The 17529-nt window shown below is 42.9% G+C and overlaps 1 protein-coding gene across 6 annotated transcripts in view; it reads left to right on the top strand.

The window, feature by feature from the left end:
* The window catches only part of SYCP2L (synaptonemal complex protein 2 like), a 230729-nt gene that overhangs the window by 94540 nt on the left and 118660 nt on the right, over nt 1-17529 (top strand). For all 6 annotated transcript variants that reach the window (XM_033930428.1, XM_033930427.1, XM_033930431.1 and 3 more), the window contains 3 exons: nt 3588-3646; nt 9742-9796; nt 14736-14785. In XM_033930428.1, coding sequence (XP_033786319.1) covers nt 3588-3646; nt 9742-9796; nt 14736-14785 — 164 coding nt within the window. The remainder of the gene's footprint in view (nt 1-3587; nt 3647-9741; nt 9797-14735; nt 14786-17529) is intronic.

Raw genomic sequence — 17529 nt, 5'->3', positions numbered from 1 at the left:
AAAAGTACCTGACAAATAGTACCAACATCCATGCTACTAATCCTAGGATAAGCAGTGATGTCCCCCTTGTCTGTCTCAATAACAGACTATGGACTTTTCCTTCAGAAACTTGTGCAAACCTTTTTGAAAACCAGCTATGTTAACCCCTCCTACCATGTGCTCTGGCAACGCGTCTCAGAGCTTAACTATTCTTTGAGTGAATAAAATATTCCTTCCTATTGATTTTAAAATATTTCCCTGTCTTTTCAAATGTCCCCTAGACTTTGTAATTTTTTGATGGAGTAAAATATCAGTCTACTTGTACCCATTCTACACCAAGGCAAGCTTTAGAAAGGAACCTTGTTTCTTCAAGACAATGCTGCTTCTCACAAGGTGGCCATTATGCAGCAGATCTTCACTTTGAGGTTCTGAAACACACCCGACCTCACCTGATTTGGCCCCTTCGGACTACTACCTCTTTACTAACTTCAAGAAACACTTCAAGGGAAGAAAGTTTTTATGTATTGAGGATGCCACTTTAGTTACAGACGAATGGTTTGTAGCACAAGCAAAATATTTTTTTCTTGGATTGGTTAAAGAAGTAAGTCTCCACACAAAATCCACAAAAAAACAAATCGGGGGGAAAAAATGTATTCAAAATACTGTAGATTCACTCAATAAATATCACAAACAAAAAAAAATGAATCTCACAAACAAATCCAGAAAATATAAATAAAAAATTATTAAAGGTGCTCAGTGAATGAAATAAACCACTAACAGGTAATTGTTAAATCAGAAACATCATAGCACCACCCCCCTACCAACCTACAATTCAAAAAGAATTGAAAGAAGAGTACTTATCTCTGAAAGTAGATCCAAAGACATTCCTCAAACAGTTCCTTTTGAGGAAGATGGATGTTGGATACTTTGGAGTGTTTTTTGGATTGAGTTTTTTTCACGAGGTTTCACTCTTTGTTTGGATGTGTATTTGGTTCACGTTTGGACTGAAGAAAGGGTAATGGATTGTGCTCACCCTCAACTGTTTTTGGACTAAGATCTACCGCCTGTTGAACTGTTTGAGGAATGTCTTTGGATCTACTTTCAGAGATAAGTGCTCTTTTTTTCAATTCTTTTTGAATTGTAGGTTGGTAGGGGGTGGTGCTATGATGATTCAGATTTAATCATTACGTGTTAGTGGTTTATTTCATTCACTGAGCACCTTTAATTATTTTTTATTTATATTTTCTGGATTTGTTTGCGAGATTCATTTTTTTGTTTGTGTTAAAGAAGTTAGAACAACAGTCACAAGTGTCTGGTGGAGCTCAGTGGTGAAATACGTAGAGTAATTTTTTTTCAGTCTTATAGCTTTACAAAGCCATGAACTTGTCGGCAGCTCTTCATATTTGTAGTGTTGCCTATTCATAGGTAGGGTTCTTGCTATTTGGATCTCAAGAATTAGTGCTATTGTTGTATGTCAGATATGTTATATGTATGATGAAATGGAATTAGTTTTTTCAGGTTTCATATTTCATAGTGCACCTGGTAGAGAGATTCATGTTGCTGTTGCTCACATGACATGAAATATCAGAATATTTATTGTATAGTGACTTCCAAAGAGAAATGTCCTACCTGTTGGGGATAGATTGGATTTTTGTGGATAAGAGCACTTTTACATTTACCATATTTTTTGCTCCATAAGACTCATCCTAGATTTAGAGAAGGAAAACAAGAAAAAAAATTCTACACCGTCCCCACTTCCTGCCAGGCTTTGTACCCTGTTCCCCCTTTGGTGGTCTATGTGTAGGTCGGGACAGGGTACAGAGCCTGGCAGAGAGGAGGGACAGGGTGCAGAATGTTTTTTTGGTGGTGTTTTTTCTTGTTTTCCTCCTCTAAATCCAGTACCTTTTAAAATCGTGCCCCCCCAATACCTTTTTAAAATACCCCCCATGTCTTCTTGTTATCTACCTATCGTATACTTTAAAGCAAGTTGTTATCCTGTTCAGTAATCATACATCTGCTTCTTTTCCATCTACTGGTGACCTCCATGTGCTGCAGGTGCAGGTCGCCACGCACATGCCCAGTAGATCAGGTATCCCTTGAATTTGATGCTCCCGGCCCGTGTACGTGTCAGCGAGGGCATTAGCTGCATCAGCCCAAGCAGATAGCAAGATCAGCTGCGCTGAATGTTGAAGAGAATAGGAGGTAGACCCTGGCTCTTACGCTCGTACGTGAGCGCCATAGGAACTGCTCCCGTCCCCCAGTGCTAATTTCCCCCTGGAGATCGCTTGCAACAAGTCCCACCCTTTTTTTGACACAGCTTCCTGTTTCCGGCAAATGTGGGATGCTTGCGAGGGAGAGAACATAAGAACATAAGAAATGGCTTCGTCGGATCAGACCCTAGATCCATCCAGTCCGGCGACCCGCACCCGCGGAGGCCAAGCCAGGTGTTCCCTGTTGAGAAACCTTGTTTACTCGTATCACTCAATGTGATACGAAGTTGTGTCAAATGTGGTCGGGGGACCAAAGAAGGAAGGCTTCGGGATTTTCGTGGTGGGAAAGCTCAGGAGGAGGAGGGTAAGGGTGTTTTAAAAAGATACCATCTCTGCACCACTCCTTGATAGGCTGCCACAAAAACTGCGAATCCTGCGAGAACTTGCGGCAGCCTATCAAGGAGCGGTGCAGGGCTGGCTGGCAGCATGAAAAGCTCACTCCTGCGTACCGGCCTGGGTGCACCGCTGGCTACTACCTTTACAAAGGATTTCAGCACAGGATACACGCTGGACCACCAGAGAACAGGTACGCAAGGGAGGGAGAGAAGGAGGGAGGGTGGTAATTATTAGTGTCGGCCGGGGCAGGAGACGGGAGGGATCCCTCCTGTCCCAGCCTAAGGCAGGCCTGCAGGAAGTCTGGGAGGGTTTTGGGTGGTCACTGGGAGATGACCCAAATATAAACCAGGACCCCCATTTTTGGGCCAATTTCTTAGCCCGAAAATCCCGGTTTATATTCAAGCAAGTTCATTTCTGGTTCTGACCTTGCCCATTTCTGACCCTTGCCCCACCCCCAGTTCGTCTTCTGTTTTGTCTACAAATTAAACCTTGGACTACACAGGCAGTAGAGTCTTATCTGCTGTCATTTGCTATGTTCTGGTTATTAATACTATGAGGGAATAGGAAATTCAATTCCAATAAAAAACACTTGTTCTTACTTATGAAGGTTGTTGTTTCTAGGCCATATGAAGAGATTACTGCATTAAGATCTGGATCTTTCTCTTGTGTGTCACATTTGGATGGTGACTTTGCACAAGTGGGATTATATAGAAAATAATTTGATGTTCTGGTTCTAAATATAAACACATGAAATACTGAAACTAGTTCTCTAGTGGTGATCATGAAATCTTAGTTATTGATGATTTAGGGTAGCCTGACATTTGTTTGGGATGATGTAGGTATACAGGATCCTATCAAGAGGTAGATGTTTCACAAGCAAAACTGCTGAAATTGTGCTAGCCATATTTTTGTATGTTCATATATGGTTTTGGAGTTTGCCTGTACCATTTTTTAAAAATTTGAGTAAGTTTTAATGCCTATAAAAAATTGTCTCTTTTTCAGAACAATAAACAAGAAAAGAGAAATAAAAAAGCAAGTCCCAGCAAGCAGACAGAGGCTAGGTACGGTATTCAGTTCCCTTATGTTTTAATCTTGTGTTCTGCTATATAGCTTTAATGCAAATTGCAGAATGGCTATAAAATAAAGGAAGATAGGTACACTCCCCCCCACCCCACCCCCGTATTCGCAGTTTCCGTATCTACGGATTCACTTATTCGCGATTTTAAACCTAAAATTCCTTTTTCTTTTTTTGGGCTATTTTTAAACCCTGTAAGCTCCCCCTTAAGCCTTACCTGGTGGTCAGTGGATTTTCCGGGCAGGAGCGATCTTCCCACGCTCCTGCCCCATGCAAATCGCTCACAGGAAATGGCTCGAGAGACTACAGGAGCTCAAGGCAGCCATTTCCTGCGAGCGATCTGCACGGGGCAGGAGCGTGGGAAGATCGCTCCTGCCTGAAAACCCGCTAACCACCAGGTAAGGCTTAAGGGGGGTCTTTCAGGGCTTAAAATAGATGGGGGAAGCAGGGGTTAGGGGCAGAACTGGCCCAAATTTTATTCGTGGTTTTTTAATATTTGCGGGCCGGCTCTGCCCCTAACCACCGCAAATACAGAGGGGGAAGTGTATAATAATTTATATATAGAGGATAATTTTAGATAAGCCATGTGCTAGTGCCTTTACAAAATCTCTGCCCAAAAGCTCCTGCACAAATTTACATCTGCTTCAAGGCACAAATAATAATGTGTCTTTCAGTTGGAATCCATGCAAATGTGTGTGTTTTATAAAATACTTACACGCATTCTGATCCTGCCCTCTCTCTGCCCAGGTGTATATTAACAAAAGCAGACATTGTGGCTTTCTTAGAACCTACTTTGGTGCATATGCCTATGGGCACTTCTTGAATGCATACTTGAGAATGGATAAAACAGTTTTGTCTACTTAAGTTGTGTGTAAAATTATCAATATGAGCTTTTGTATGCATGTAAAGCCTGTTCCGCACTCAGAGAAGGACTTTTATAAAATTGGGCAGCTGCATTAAAAAGTAACTGCATGGAAGGAATGCACCTATTTTGTGTGACCTGTAACTTTTATGTGACGTTTCTCAGGGGCATGGTACTTATGGAACACAGGTTGCAATTCAATAATGCATGTGCATATATTTTAAAATATGTGGGGATACGTGGAGGGGCATAATCGAAAGGGACGTCTAAGTCCATTTACATCCATTTCGCAAGTCGTCCAAAGTAAAAAAAACAGCTTGACACATTTTTGAAAAAATACGTCAAACTTTTTTTCCGTTTCGAAAATCATCTAATTATACGTCCTGCCGATCTGATCGTCCAAGCTGCTAAATCGTCTCATCTTTATACCACATTTTCGTCCAACTTTTCGTCCAAGTCCAAAACAAGCCCTGTTGGACGTGGGAGGGGTCTGCAAAGTGATGGACTGCACAACCAGACATGGCACCCTTACAGGGCACACCTGTGAACTTCACAAAAAGGGTGCCATGTCTTCTCCCTACAGCTCCCTACAGGTCATGGTGAGCCCCCCAAACCACCTTCAGAATCCCCTAGACCCACTTATCTACCACCCCAATAGTCCTTATGGCTGCAGGAGCCACTTATATGCCAGTACAAAAGGGTTTTGGGAGTGTATAGGGAAGTGCACATGTTTAAGTATCAATGCAGTGATTACAGGGGCTTATGGGCATGGATCCTCCTCTCTATGGGTCCCTAACCCACCCCCAAGATGACTTAAGCTGCGTCTGTGCTGGACGACTAGGCTTTCCTATGCCAGGCGGCCAGGTGGTGATGGTCTGGAGGCTGAATTTTAAAGATGTGATTAATATTTTTATGGGGGTGGGGGGGTCGGTGATCACTGGGGTAGTGTGTGGGGGTCTGTGTTATGTGTTTTCAGTGCTTATCTTGTGACTTTAGGTGGGTTTTTGTGACTTAGACCATGGTCTAAGTCACAACGTCCAAGTTCCGTCAATCGTGGGCTGTACAACTTTCGGTTATACATGCTGTACGACTAAGTCTAAGCCGGCCCACGTCCCGCCCAACTCCCGCCCTCGACACTCCTCCCAAAACACCCCGTTTAGCTTTAGTCGTTCAGGAGCACTATGAAGGCCTAGGTCGTTTAAAAATACATCCAAAACCTGTTTTTAGTATCAGCACTTGGACGTTTTTGAGAAATGTTCGTCCGAGTGCCAACTTAGGCTGGTTTTTGGACGTATTTCTCTTTCGATTATGAGCCCCATAGTGTATACTTACACATTTACACCTTTTTAGAAGCAGGGGTAAATTTGTGCATTTATGTATTATTGGAGTTGTTTCTGAGATCCTGCTATAAGGTACATAGGTACATGTTGCTTTTGTAAACTAAGTGTCTTAGGGATAAAGACCATCCTCTTCAGAAACTCGATAGGAAGAACACAAAAGGATATAAGTAAACCAAGGGCTGAAGACCAGAAAACTAGACTCTGAAGAAGATAATATTTCAAAGATAAACATAAAACACGATACAGATACATACATATATAGACTATATTTAGCTGAATAGGCCAAACTCCTTAGGAGGTGTGTAAATATAGTGTACTTAGCTGTAATAGTAAACCTAATATTAGATATGAATATAGGTAGGACGATTGATTTGGTATGAACATATGCAAATAATTAGGACGATCGATGTGTCGGTAACATAAGTAAGATTATTGATTATTCCATAATTATGCCGGTCTTAACTCTGTATTGTAGCACTGCTACAGAAGCCCCTGTAACTCTATATAGAGTCTATGTATTGTAACACCTCGCAAAAACTCTTTGTAACTCTGTATTGTAACACCTATTACAGAAGCTCATGCAAACCACTCTGAATTGCCTCCCCAGTCATTAGTAGCGGTATAGAAGCTCACAATAAACAATTTGGACTTATTACATTTATTAAAATGTTTATAGAGCAGCTATCACTAGATGTCCAAGGTGTTTTACAATAAAAACATCTGAAATGATACTGAATTTTGGTTTTGGATTCAGCACCAAAACTGGCCCGCAATCCAATTTGGGTTTCAGCCAGAAATACCAGTGAAACTTTCCTGCACCCCATCCGCTGTGATCAGGGTCTGCCTCTGCCCCCTTCACCACAAATATTCTTGCCCCCTCCCAGGCTGTCTGGTCCTGCCTTTAAATGCTGTGGTGTTCTAGTGGCCTCTTTAGGGCAAGATCAATCCCCAATTCTTGCTCCTGCTGGTTTCTCAGCCAAAATGTCTGCCAGGACTTCCTTCAGCAGCCTTGTGAGATTGCTTTTGGGAGATCCCGGCAGTCATTTTGCCATTGGGACCAGCATAAACAGGAGTGACTAGAGATTGCTCTCGCTTATGCTAATTCCAATCCCAAAATGGATGCTGTGACATCCCACTGCAGTCTTGCAAAGCTGTCTTGGGAAGTACTGGCAGTGATTCTGGCTAAGGAACCAACAGAGGGCAAGAACAATTGGGGATTGCCTGGAAGAGACAACTAGACTACCAGGGAATCCTTCATGAAGAAAGTAAATGAGCAGAGAGAAGGTGGCAAGACTGAGAAGCATCTATGAGAATGAGGTACATTGCTGAAATGCTTCATGCAGCATCAAATATTTCCAGCTGTAGGGAAGAAGAGTCTATGCTCCATGATGCATAAAATATTTCCAGCAGTGGGGAAGAAGAGGCCGTGCTAAGGAAGGAAAGCTGGACTCGTATTTCAGGACCTTACAGGATTGATACTGTGATTCCACCTTCCATTGAACTGAAGAACCGGTATACAGCCCTGGAAGTGGAGAGCATGCTAGGGAGAGGAAGGATATAAGCTCGAAATCCCCGAAGTTACCAGATCTGTGATCACTAGGAGGCATAAGGTAGTCGTTATTAATGATTCCTTTCTGAGGGATACAGAGGCGTCCATCTGCAGACCAGACATGATGTCCCAGGAGGTATGCTGTCTGCCTGGTGCCAAAATCCAAGATGTTACGGAGAGTTTGCCAGAACCCATCAAGCCTAATGACTATTATCCAATGCTGCTCATTCAAGTTGGCACTAATGATACTTCTAGGTACCCCTCCAAACGTATCAAGAGTGACTTAGTGGCTCAGAGAGAAGGTGAAACAGTCGGGTACGCAGGTGGTATTCTCGTCCATCCTCCCTGTCGAGAGTAAGGGCCAGGGTAGAGAAGCTCATATCCTGGAGATGAATACGTGGATAGTGTTGTCAAGAGAATTTTGGCTTCCTGGACCATGGGATGATTTTCCAAGGTCTGCTGAGCAAGTATGGTATGCATCTATCAAAGAAGGGAAGATGTTTCTTCAGCAGACTGGCTAACCTGCTGAGGAGGGCTTTAAACTAGAATCGGGGCAGGGTGATCAAAGCCCCAGGAAAGTATAGCCCTCAGGCAAGTGAATCACTAAATACCTCTACCCAAAAGGGAAAAGGGGGCAATGTCTGGAAAGTTGTATATACCAATTCTTGAAGTATGGGAAACAAGGTGGATTTAGTGGCTTTCACAGAGATGTGGTTCACAGATAACCTTGACTGGGATATAATTATACCGGGCTATAATCTGTTCAGGAAAGACAAGGTAGGAAGAAAAGGAAGGAAAGTGGCATTATATGTTAAAGATCATATTAAAGCCACACAATTGCAGGATCCTGCAGGGTAAGGAATTGGTGTGATATACAGGCCTCCTTCACAGACAGAAGTAGACAGAATATAGCTGTAAAAGGGGAAGTATTATTAATGGTGATTTTAACATGCTAGATGTTGATTTGGGGTATCCCTATAGCGGAGTCTTCTAGAAGTAGAGAGATCCTGGATTCTCTACAAGGAAAACTGTTCCTGCAGTTGGTAATGGAACCCACGTGTGATGGGACCCTACTGAACTTACAAACGGGGAAAGTGTTTCTTATGTTACAGTGGGTGACATAGTGATCAATGCATAGTGTGGCTTAATATTAAGACAGGTATAGAGATAGCTCATTCAAAAGTAAAGGTTCTAGACTTAAAAAAAAAACAACACCACCACCACCTTTGTTCAGATGAAGGGATTATATCAAGGAATTATCTGGATGGGAATATCTGGAAGAGGTGGGAAAAGCAGTGGGCAAAACTGAAAGGAGCTATTGTAAGGGCAAGAAACCATTTTGTAAGGAAAAATAAGAGGAAAAGACCGCTTTGGTTCTCAAAAGTAGTAGCTGAAAAGGTAAGGAAAAAGAGGTTAAAAGCAACCCTCCTCTAATGTCAGTGCAAACTGTCAACCAATCAAAAATGTGGTTGTACACTGAGTTATATACTCTACTAGCTGTCTGATCCTCGTGATGAACATACAAATATACAAGTAATAAAATATGCCAGATTTAATTTAAACATTTATCGGTTCTTATGGGCTAGTCAGATATCGTCATTAATTGGCAACAATAAGAATTTGTGTGCATCTTGTTAGGCTTATTCTATAAAGAGGCGCATGTAAATACTTTTTTTTTTTTTTCAATTATCTTTATTAACAATTGCAAAGGGAACATACAACCAGGAGCAGAGTAAGCATAAAAACAGATCAGCCAGAAAAACAGCACTTGAAAACTATAACAACAAAATGTGCACCGTACAAGAACCCAATGGGAGTATGCCCATCACAATTGACATTTTTAAATATCAAATCCCCCAATCAAACCCACCCATACCATATTCTAATGTGTGCATCTGAAAAGGTTCATGGCCACGGGCATTCCAAGAATTTGTGCACAGTGTTACAGAATATGCCTGATCTGTGCCTAATTTAGGTGCAGGGATTTACAGCAGATTGTAGTTGGTGTAAATCCTTGCACCTAAAAGGTTCAGATCTTGGCACTATTCTGTAAATGACACCCAATTTTGAGCACTGTTTATAGAATAGCACTTAGCTCTCCTTTTTTTTTTTTTTTTTTTGGCACTGATTTTTCATCCCATATATAAACTTTTGTCCTAGGTGTAGAGAAGTGTGCTGAAATAAGCATCAGTGAGTCTGTTCTACATGTGCCTTTTAACTTGTAATGTAGAATTATTGGAATCACCAGCTTGGTTCAGGGGCTACTCTCAGAAGAAACTTTTTGCCATTTTTTTTCTTATGCTTGGGTCTCGCTTTTATTTGCTTTCCAGAAAAAAGGAATCCTTTGATTTTCAAAACTCCCCTGACTCGCTCATTCATGAAACGGTGAGTTGGGATGAATCACTAGCCTTGCATTGGAGGACACTTTTAATGTAATTGTCTTAGGGTAGTAGTGGACAGAAAGGACAGCTGAATGATTTTCTAAAGGTTAACCTTTTGAGAACATAAAATGCCATTAATAGCGTAAGTGTGGCTTCAAAAAAAGTGTCAACGAAGAAGATGGTCACCTATGGAATTAGGGTAATTTTATAGGGTCATGCCTAATTAACATGTTTTTAGGTGCATTTTCATGTGCCTATTTTATGCCTGTTTTATGAAGTCAAATATATACCATGATAAAATACTAGTGTAAACTGTGAAAAAATGTGTACACATTAGACACATAGGGCTGCACCTAAGGGTCTACAACGGTAGAAAGCCCACTGTCCCCCTAGCTCCCTTATAGTTTAGTCATTTTTGATAAGTGATTAGGGGCTCATGACCCTTAATGCCTTGGGGCCAAGATCATTTACTCCATTGCTGGTGTAAATTTTAGCACACACATTTTGTGCATGCATAAGTTAGAGCATTCAGTGGTTCCCAACCCTGTCCTGGAGGAACACCAGGCCAATTGGGTTTTCAGGCTAGCACTAATGAATATGCATGAAGCAAATTTGCATGCCTATCACTTCCATCATATGCAAATCTCTCTCATGCATATTCATTAGGGCTAGCCTGAAAACCCGATTGGCCTGGTGTTCCTCCAGGACAGGGTTGGGAATCACTGAGTTAGAGCATTGTTCTTCAACCACCGGTCCATGGACCAGTGCCGGTCCATGGACCAGTGCCGGTCCACAGAAATTTCCTGCCAGTCCACAGGGCCAGCACGTGCATCAGGCCCAAAACAGTGTTCTTCAACCGCCGGTCCACGGTGCGATCGATGGGGCGTTATCTTCGAGCCAGCTCCCTCTTCCTAACTGATTCAGTGCACAAAGCCATGGGCAGTGGCTCCTACGGGCATCCTGCGCCTGAACCGGAAGCCTTCTCTCTGACGTTGCAATGTCAGAGGGAAGGCTTCCAGATGAGGCACGGGACGTGCAAGGTGCAATTAGTACTATTATGGGGGCGGGGTCTGGGGTGGAGATTGGGTAGAGATGGGCGGGGTCTGGCCCACGACTTAGCCCCGTGTTCTTCAACCGCTGGTCCACGGACCTATGCCGGTCCACAGAATAATTCTTTTATTTCTGCCGGTCCATAGGTGTAGAAAGGTTGAAAAACATTGAGTTAGAGAACTTGATCGTCTATGTTTGTGTGGACTCTGCTGTGCTCTATCCCTCTGAACAATAGCAAAGATACGTGCTAGGATTTTGTTTGGTTTTCAGGAAGAGCTCAGTAATGAACATAAAGTGCTAAAATACTGGCATCCATATACAGTCTTGGCTCCTAAAATTAGGCAGTTCCTTATAAAATTATCCCTTATAAGTAGAAGAATGCTTGATCAGTTGACTTGCCTCTCTTATCCTCATCTAAGTAAGGTAGTAATATCGAGTGATGGAACAATAGATTACTGTACTGTAGATCTAGAAAATTTGGCATCAGCATTTCCTAAAATGTCACTTCCCACTTTACCCCCATAAACTTTCACAGTTAGTATGTGCAGTTGGTGATGTCTTATTTCTATAACATGTTCATTATACCCCCACTTTAAAAAAAGGCCCTATCTGGTTTACATCTTTCACGAGAGACGCCATGAGTGTGTTTTACCTGGATTGTCCACCGTTCTACTGCCACATTTCAGTTTGAATATTGGCAGCATCCTTGTGTTCTGCCAGCAGGTTTATTTTGTGCTTTGTGATTCTTAAGACTCCTGAGGCAGGCCGGTTGGCCGAAACATGTACATGTCGAGTCACTGAATCATTGATTGTACCATGATGATGTTGGAAGAATAAAGATTTCTACATCTACAGATTAACCTGTGGACACTTTTTTAGTGCACATCTTTCTTCTTTGGACAATTCCACTGTTCTGTTTTCTTACATCATAGTACAGTCATTTAGACGTTTGACTGTCAGAATATATGAGAAAAGCAGTTGTCAAGCATGCAAGTGTTGACTCTCCTATGATAAGAAACAGATCTGTTTTTAACTTGGAAATTAACTACTGAAAAAGGTACAATTTCTCATGGACTTAATCACTGCTCATTTGTGACCTTTTATTGGTTATCTTAGAAGCTCTATTCTTATTTTGGATGTCTGAAAACTGGCATTTAAGACATCCTTATTGCATGGATGTACAAATCCTGTTTATGTAAAGCCAGGCTATGGATGTCAAAGACTGCAGAATTTAAATGTCTCTGCCTTAGGGGTCCAGACAGCGATATGTGGTGGTTTGGTGGCTCGGGCCTGTTCTGAGCGTGTTCTTGACCATGAGTCTGATGACTGGTCCTTGGTGGAGCAGAAAGTAGCCAAAATTGAGTATGTCTGCCTCTTATCTCTCTGATGCCCTGTATGACTTGTTGCGGGTTTCGGTCCATGGTTCTCGGGGCGGCTGCACGTCGTACCTTGTAACTTCGGGCTTGGTCGGCGAATGCAGCATCTAAAGCTAAGCTTACAAAATTTCCCTTTTTTGGGGGAAGGGGGGGTTCGTTTTTGTTTGGTGAGGATTTGGACAAGTTCATTCAGACCTTGACGAACTCTAAGGTGCCCCATCTTCCTGAAGGCTGTGCCCGCCCACGCAGGATGGCATTGTTCGGGGGCATTTGCGTGATTTCCACAGGTATCGCCCCGGGCATAGGGCTGCTTCCTTTCCAGCCTCTGGAGTTTCTTGGGGCCGTTTCTTTCAGTGCATGCAGTCCTTTCGGGGAGCCCGTCAGAGGGGACGTGATTCCTCCTCTGGCTTCTCCGCTGCTTGGCCCGCCCAGTGACTTCTTGCTGGCACCTCCACTGGTTCCAGTGGGCGCTTGGTTGCGAGATTTTTACCAGGGGTGGGCTGAGATCACAATGGATCAGTGGGTCCTGGAGGTGATTCGGGATGGTTATGCTCTGGAGTTTTCCCGCTCGTTGCCAGATCACTTTCTCGCTTCTCCTTGTCAGGCGGCATGGAAGAAGTGGGCCTTTTGTCAGACGCTTCAAAGATTGCTGGATCTCAAAGCAGTAGTACCTGTGCCTCAGCAGGCGTGTGGCACCGGCCAGTATTCGATTTACTTCGTGGTGCCCAAGAAAGAGGGGTCTATTTGGCCCACCTTAAATCTGAAGGGGGTCAACAGGGCTCTGCGAGTTCCGTCTCTTTGGATGGAGATCCTGAGATCTGTCATTCTGGCGGTTCAGCCGGGGGGGGGGGGGGATTTCTGACCTCTTTCGATCTGACGGAGGCATACTTGCATGTTCCGATTCGCGCCTCCCATCAGCGGTTCCTTTGCTTTGCGATCTTGGACAGGCACTACCAATTTTGTGCTCTTCCTTTTGGTCTGGCCACGGCTCCGCGGATGTTCACCAAGATTATGGTGGTCGTGGCAGCGGCCTTGCGCAAGGAGGGCATTCTGGTTCACCCCTATCTGGACGACTGGTTGATCAGAGCAAAGTCATTTCAGGAGAGCGCCGGGGTTGCTGCTCAGGTTGCGGAGTTCCTGCAGTCACTGGGATGGATAGTCAACCTGTCCAAGAGCCAGTTGGTTCCATCTCAGCGCCTGGAGTATCTTGGGGTTCTTTTCGACACCAGCTTGGGGAAGGCCTTCCTAATTTTAAACACAACATCCATCATTACCACACAAACATCCTATAAAATAGGAAGATATATTATACACTGACAGTTCTTTAAATGTGTATGTTTGTTTCTCAGGACCTCTTGTTTTAGTTTAACTGCAGCTGCTCATTGCTGCTTTAAGCAACTGCTTGGACCTGCCTAATAGTTGGGATGACCTGCTCTGCTACTGTCACCGTAGGCTAAAAATTATTTAAAGGGTTTGTAAGACAGTGCATAGACTGATTATTGCCTCCTGTGTCTAGTGGGTTTAAGTTTCTTCATGTCATTAAATACTTCCTATGTGAATGCTTTTGAAAAACTCATATTTGGTGTGCTTTAGCAGGCCTTAAAGGCTAGCAAAATATTGGGGCTTAAGAGAATCTGCAAACTGAAACCCAGAATGCCCTTGTGCCAGTCCATTGTGAAGTCATATCTTGAATACTGTATGACATTCCGGTTACTTCTGCCCTAAAAAGTTGATAGTATGTTTTGTAAGATGTATATACAGATTGTGGATTTCATCACTGCACAGAATGATTTAAATCCATTTTCCAGTTTGTAAGTATCAAGTTTATTTAAAATTTCTTATACCGCCCAATCAAGCCTTCTAGGCGGTGTACAAAAAAACGCCAAAACAATGTGCCAATTAAAATACAATATAAACAAAGACAAACCAGGGAAAATGACAATTTTTAAAGACATTGACGAACGAGAACAAAAGAAGCATACCTAGAAAAATTATATATATAAAGAGCAATAAAGAGGAATAGGAACAGTAGCATAGCCACAGATGAGCTTTGGTTGGCAAAGGCCCATGTACTTTGGGCTCAGCGCCCCCCCATCCTTGCCAGCAGTGACACATATTTATCTGGAATCCTCAAACTCTGCCAGTTGAACATCTGAAGGGCCCAGATTTCCCTGCTACTAAGCTCGTAAGTTAACTGCAGCATTCCTGAGTCACCAGTGCCATATATGAAAACTGAACATGTACTGGGTGCCGGTGGCAGTGACTAAGGAACACCGTCACCGAGTGGCAAGTTTGGCAGCAGAGATTTCTGGGTTCCTTTGGAGGAGGTCTTCAGCTGGTAGGCCCTGTCAACTCAATATATTGAATTAGGGAGGTGGTGGAGAATAGGAGTGAGAGAGTGAGGGGTAAGACAACATTTCATGCTCACCCAAAATTTGCTATCTGGAGTAGGAAATGAATGGACTTTGCCCTCACTCAGATTTGCTCTTACTGCTTTTCCTTTGTTATTGATTTCAGGTTCTGGAAGCAAAAACTAAAAAGTTCACCACCAAGAACACTGCACGCAGGTAACATGCTATAAAGATTTGAATCTTGTTGGGGGGGGGGGTTCTTTTGTATTTTATTCAATAAGTTTGGGTGCCAGAATGTAGAGCAGAATGTGAGTTAGAAACATAGAAACATGATGGCAGATAAAGGCCAAATCCACAGTAACCATTATCTCTTCCTCTAAGACAGGGGTGTCAAACTCAAATCACATAAGGGGCTGAAATCTAAAACACAGGCTAAGTCGCAGGCCAAATTTTTTATTAAGATACTTACCCCCTCCTTTACTAACGCATAGTGTGGGTTTTAGCGCTGGCAGTGGTGGTAACTACTCTGACGCTCACAGGACTTCTATGAGCATCGAATCAAGTACTGCTGCTGCCGGTGCTAAAATGTTAGTAAAGGAGGGGGTTAGTCTTAGTAGAAGTATAGGGATACACCTCTCCAATCCCATTCTGGCTATTTGTTACATATACAAAATAAAGAAAGACTTCTCCTCTCTCTTATAGGTTCTAGTTCACGCTTGCTGTCGTAACACCAGTTCTGACAGGATACACATTTCAAATCTGACATATTGTAATCGCAAAATAGAAAATTATTTTTTCTATCTTTTGTTGTCTGGTCATTTTGCTTTTGGTCCCAGTTTCTCTTTCTGATTTTGACTATCTTCTAATTCTCTTTCCTGTGTCTGCTGTCCATTTTTTTTCTCCTCTTCTCTCTTGCTCCAGTCCGTCTCCAACATATTGATTTTCCCTTTCAACTTTTCTCCTTTTTTCTTTTCTGCCTCTGCCCACTCAAATCTTGCCCTCTTTCTCATCCTTCTCCTTCTTTTTAAGTTTCAGCTACCTATCAATTTTCCATTTTCTCATATTCTGTAACTCTCAATTCCCATCTCACTCCTTTCCCAGCCTCCTATTTCCTTCTATCTCTCCTCCTCTCTCCTTTTGGTCCAACATTTTTCCTCTCTCTCTTTTCTGTTGTTGTTCTTCTTCCCTTAGATTACTCCAGAGCCTATCACCTCTTTTAACTTCATCCTATGCCCTCTCATTACAGAGCTTCCTTTCAAATGATAGAGATTCGACTCAGGCGCATTTACACCACGTAGATATTTAAACGTCTATCATATCTCCCCTCTCCTGACTTTCCTCCGAAGTATACATATTGAGATGTTTAAGTTGGTCCCCATACGCCTTATGACGAAGACCATGCACCATTTTAGTAGCCTTCCTCTAGACCAGTGTTTTTCAACCTTTTTTGGGCAAAGGCACACTTGTTTCATGAAAAAAATCACGAGGCACACCACCATTAGAAAATGTTAAAAAATTTAACTCTGTGCCTATATTGACTATATATAAAGTAATTCTCTTGAATAGGAATCAAATAAACACAAAGAAAGTATTTTATAATTACTTTATTATGAAATATTAAGTAAACAGAATAGTGAAAAATTATAAAATACTTTATTCAGTGCGAAACCTGGGCCTGTTTGGCTGAACACAAAGCTGATATTCTGGCTGGAATCGAAGAAAGACACACACGTAGCTCTTCGTCAACAGCTCTCAGTCTCTCTCTGTATTTGGTTTTTATAGCATACAAAAATAGACAAATATACCCTCCATCCTTTTTATTAAACCACAATAGCAGTTTTTAGCGCAGGGAGCTGCGCTGAATGCCCAGCGCTGCTCTTGACGCTCATAGGCTCCCTGCGCTAAAAACCACTATTGCGGTTTAGTAAAAGGTGACCATATTGTAAAATATAGACAGCAGATATAAATTCAGAACTGTGCATAGTAAGTGAAGGGAAGTTTTCATCTCTGGGAATTTACCCAGTTAACTATTAAGTTATTTGGGCAAATTCCTTTGAAACTGTGGTAATACTGCCTCCACTTTGCTAAATTTAAAATAAAATCATTTTTCCTACCTTGTCTGGTGATTTCTGGTTGCGCTTTCTTCTTCTGACTGTGCATCCAATCTTTCTTCCCTTCTATCAGCCTGTATGCTTTCTCTCCTCCACACCTCATTCCCTCCCCCAACTTTTTCTTCCTCTCTCCCTGACCTTTCTTTCTTTTTTTCTGTTTCTCTTCTTTCCTTCTGTTTCCCTGCCTGCCCCCTTTCTTTCTTTCTCCCTGCCGTTCCCCAAGCCACTGCCATCGGGGAACAGGACCCACCAATGGATAACAGGCCCCAAAGCCGACGCCAACGCATGCTCTCCCTGACGTCAATTCTGCAATCGGAGAGGAAGTGCCGCCCGGCCAGGCAGCGATTGGCTGGCCCGAACTTCCTCTCCGACTGCAGAATTGACGTCGGGGAGAAGAAGACTTATCGGCTCAATAGATTAGATCGCCAAGACAAAGTGAGTCCTGGGTGATCGACTCACTTTGCCTTGGCGAGCTACTGGCGCCCCTGCCTCGGGCCCCCTGTCAGCTCCGGGCCCCTGAATGCAGGACTGGTAGTACTGCCCTGATGGCGGCCCTGCGGCACACCAGGCAACATCTCGCGGCAAACTAGTGTGCCGCGGAACAGCGGTTGAAAAACACTGCTCTAGACCGACTCCATCCTTTTTATATATTTTTTTAAGGTGCAGTCTCTAGAATTGTACACTATATTCTAAATGAGATCTCACCAGAGTCTTATACAGAGGCATCAGTACCTCCTTTTACCTACTGCCTATACCTCTTCCTAAGCACCCTAGCATCCTTCTAGCTTTCACCATCACCTTTTTAACCTGTTTGGCCACCTCAAATGGGGTCAGAAAACTGGCACCCAA

Source organism: Geotrypetes seraphini, chromosome 2, assembly GCF_902459505.1.
Source record: "Geotrypetes seraphini chromosome 2, aGeoSer1.1, whole genome shotgun sequence".
In the NCBI taxonomy this organism is placed as follows: domain Eukaryota; kingdom Metazoa; phylum Chordata; class Amphibia; order Gymnophiona; family Dermophiidae; genus Geotrypetes; species Geotrypetes seraphini.
The sequence above is the reverse complement of the archived record's forward strand: the minus strand, read 5'-3'. Positions and strand labels throughout refer to the sequence as shown.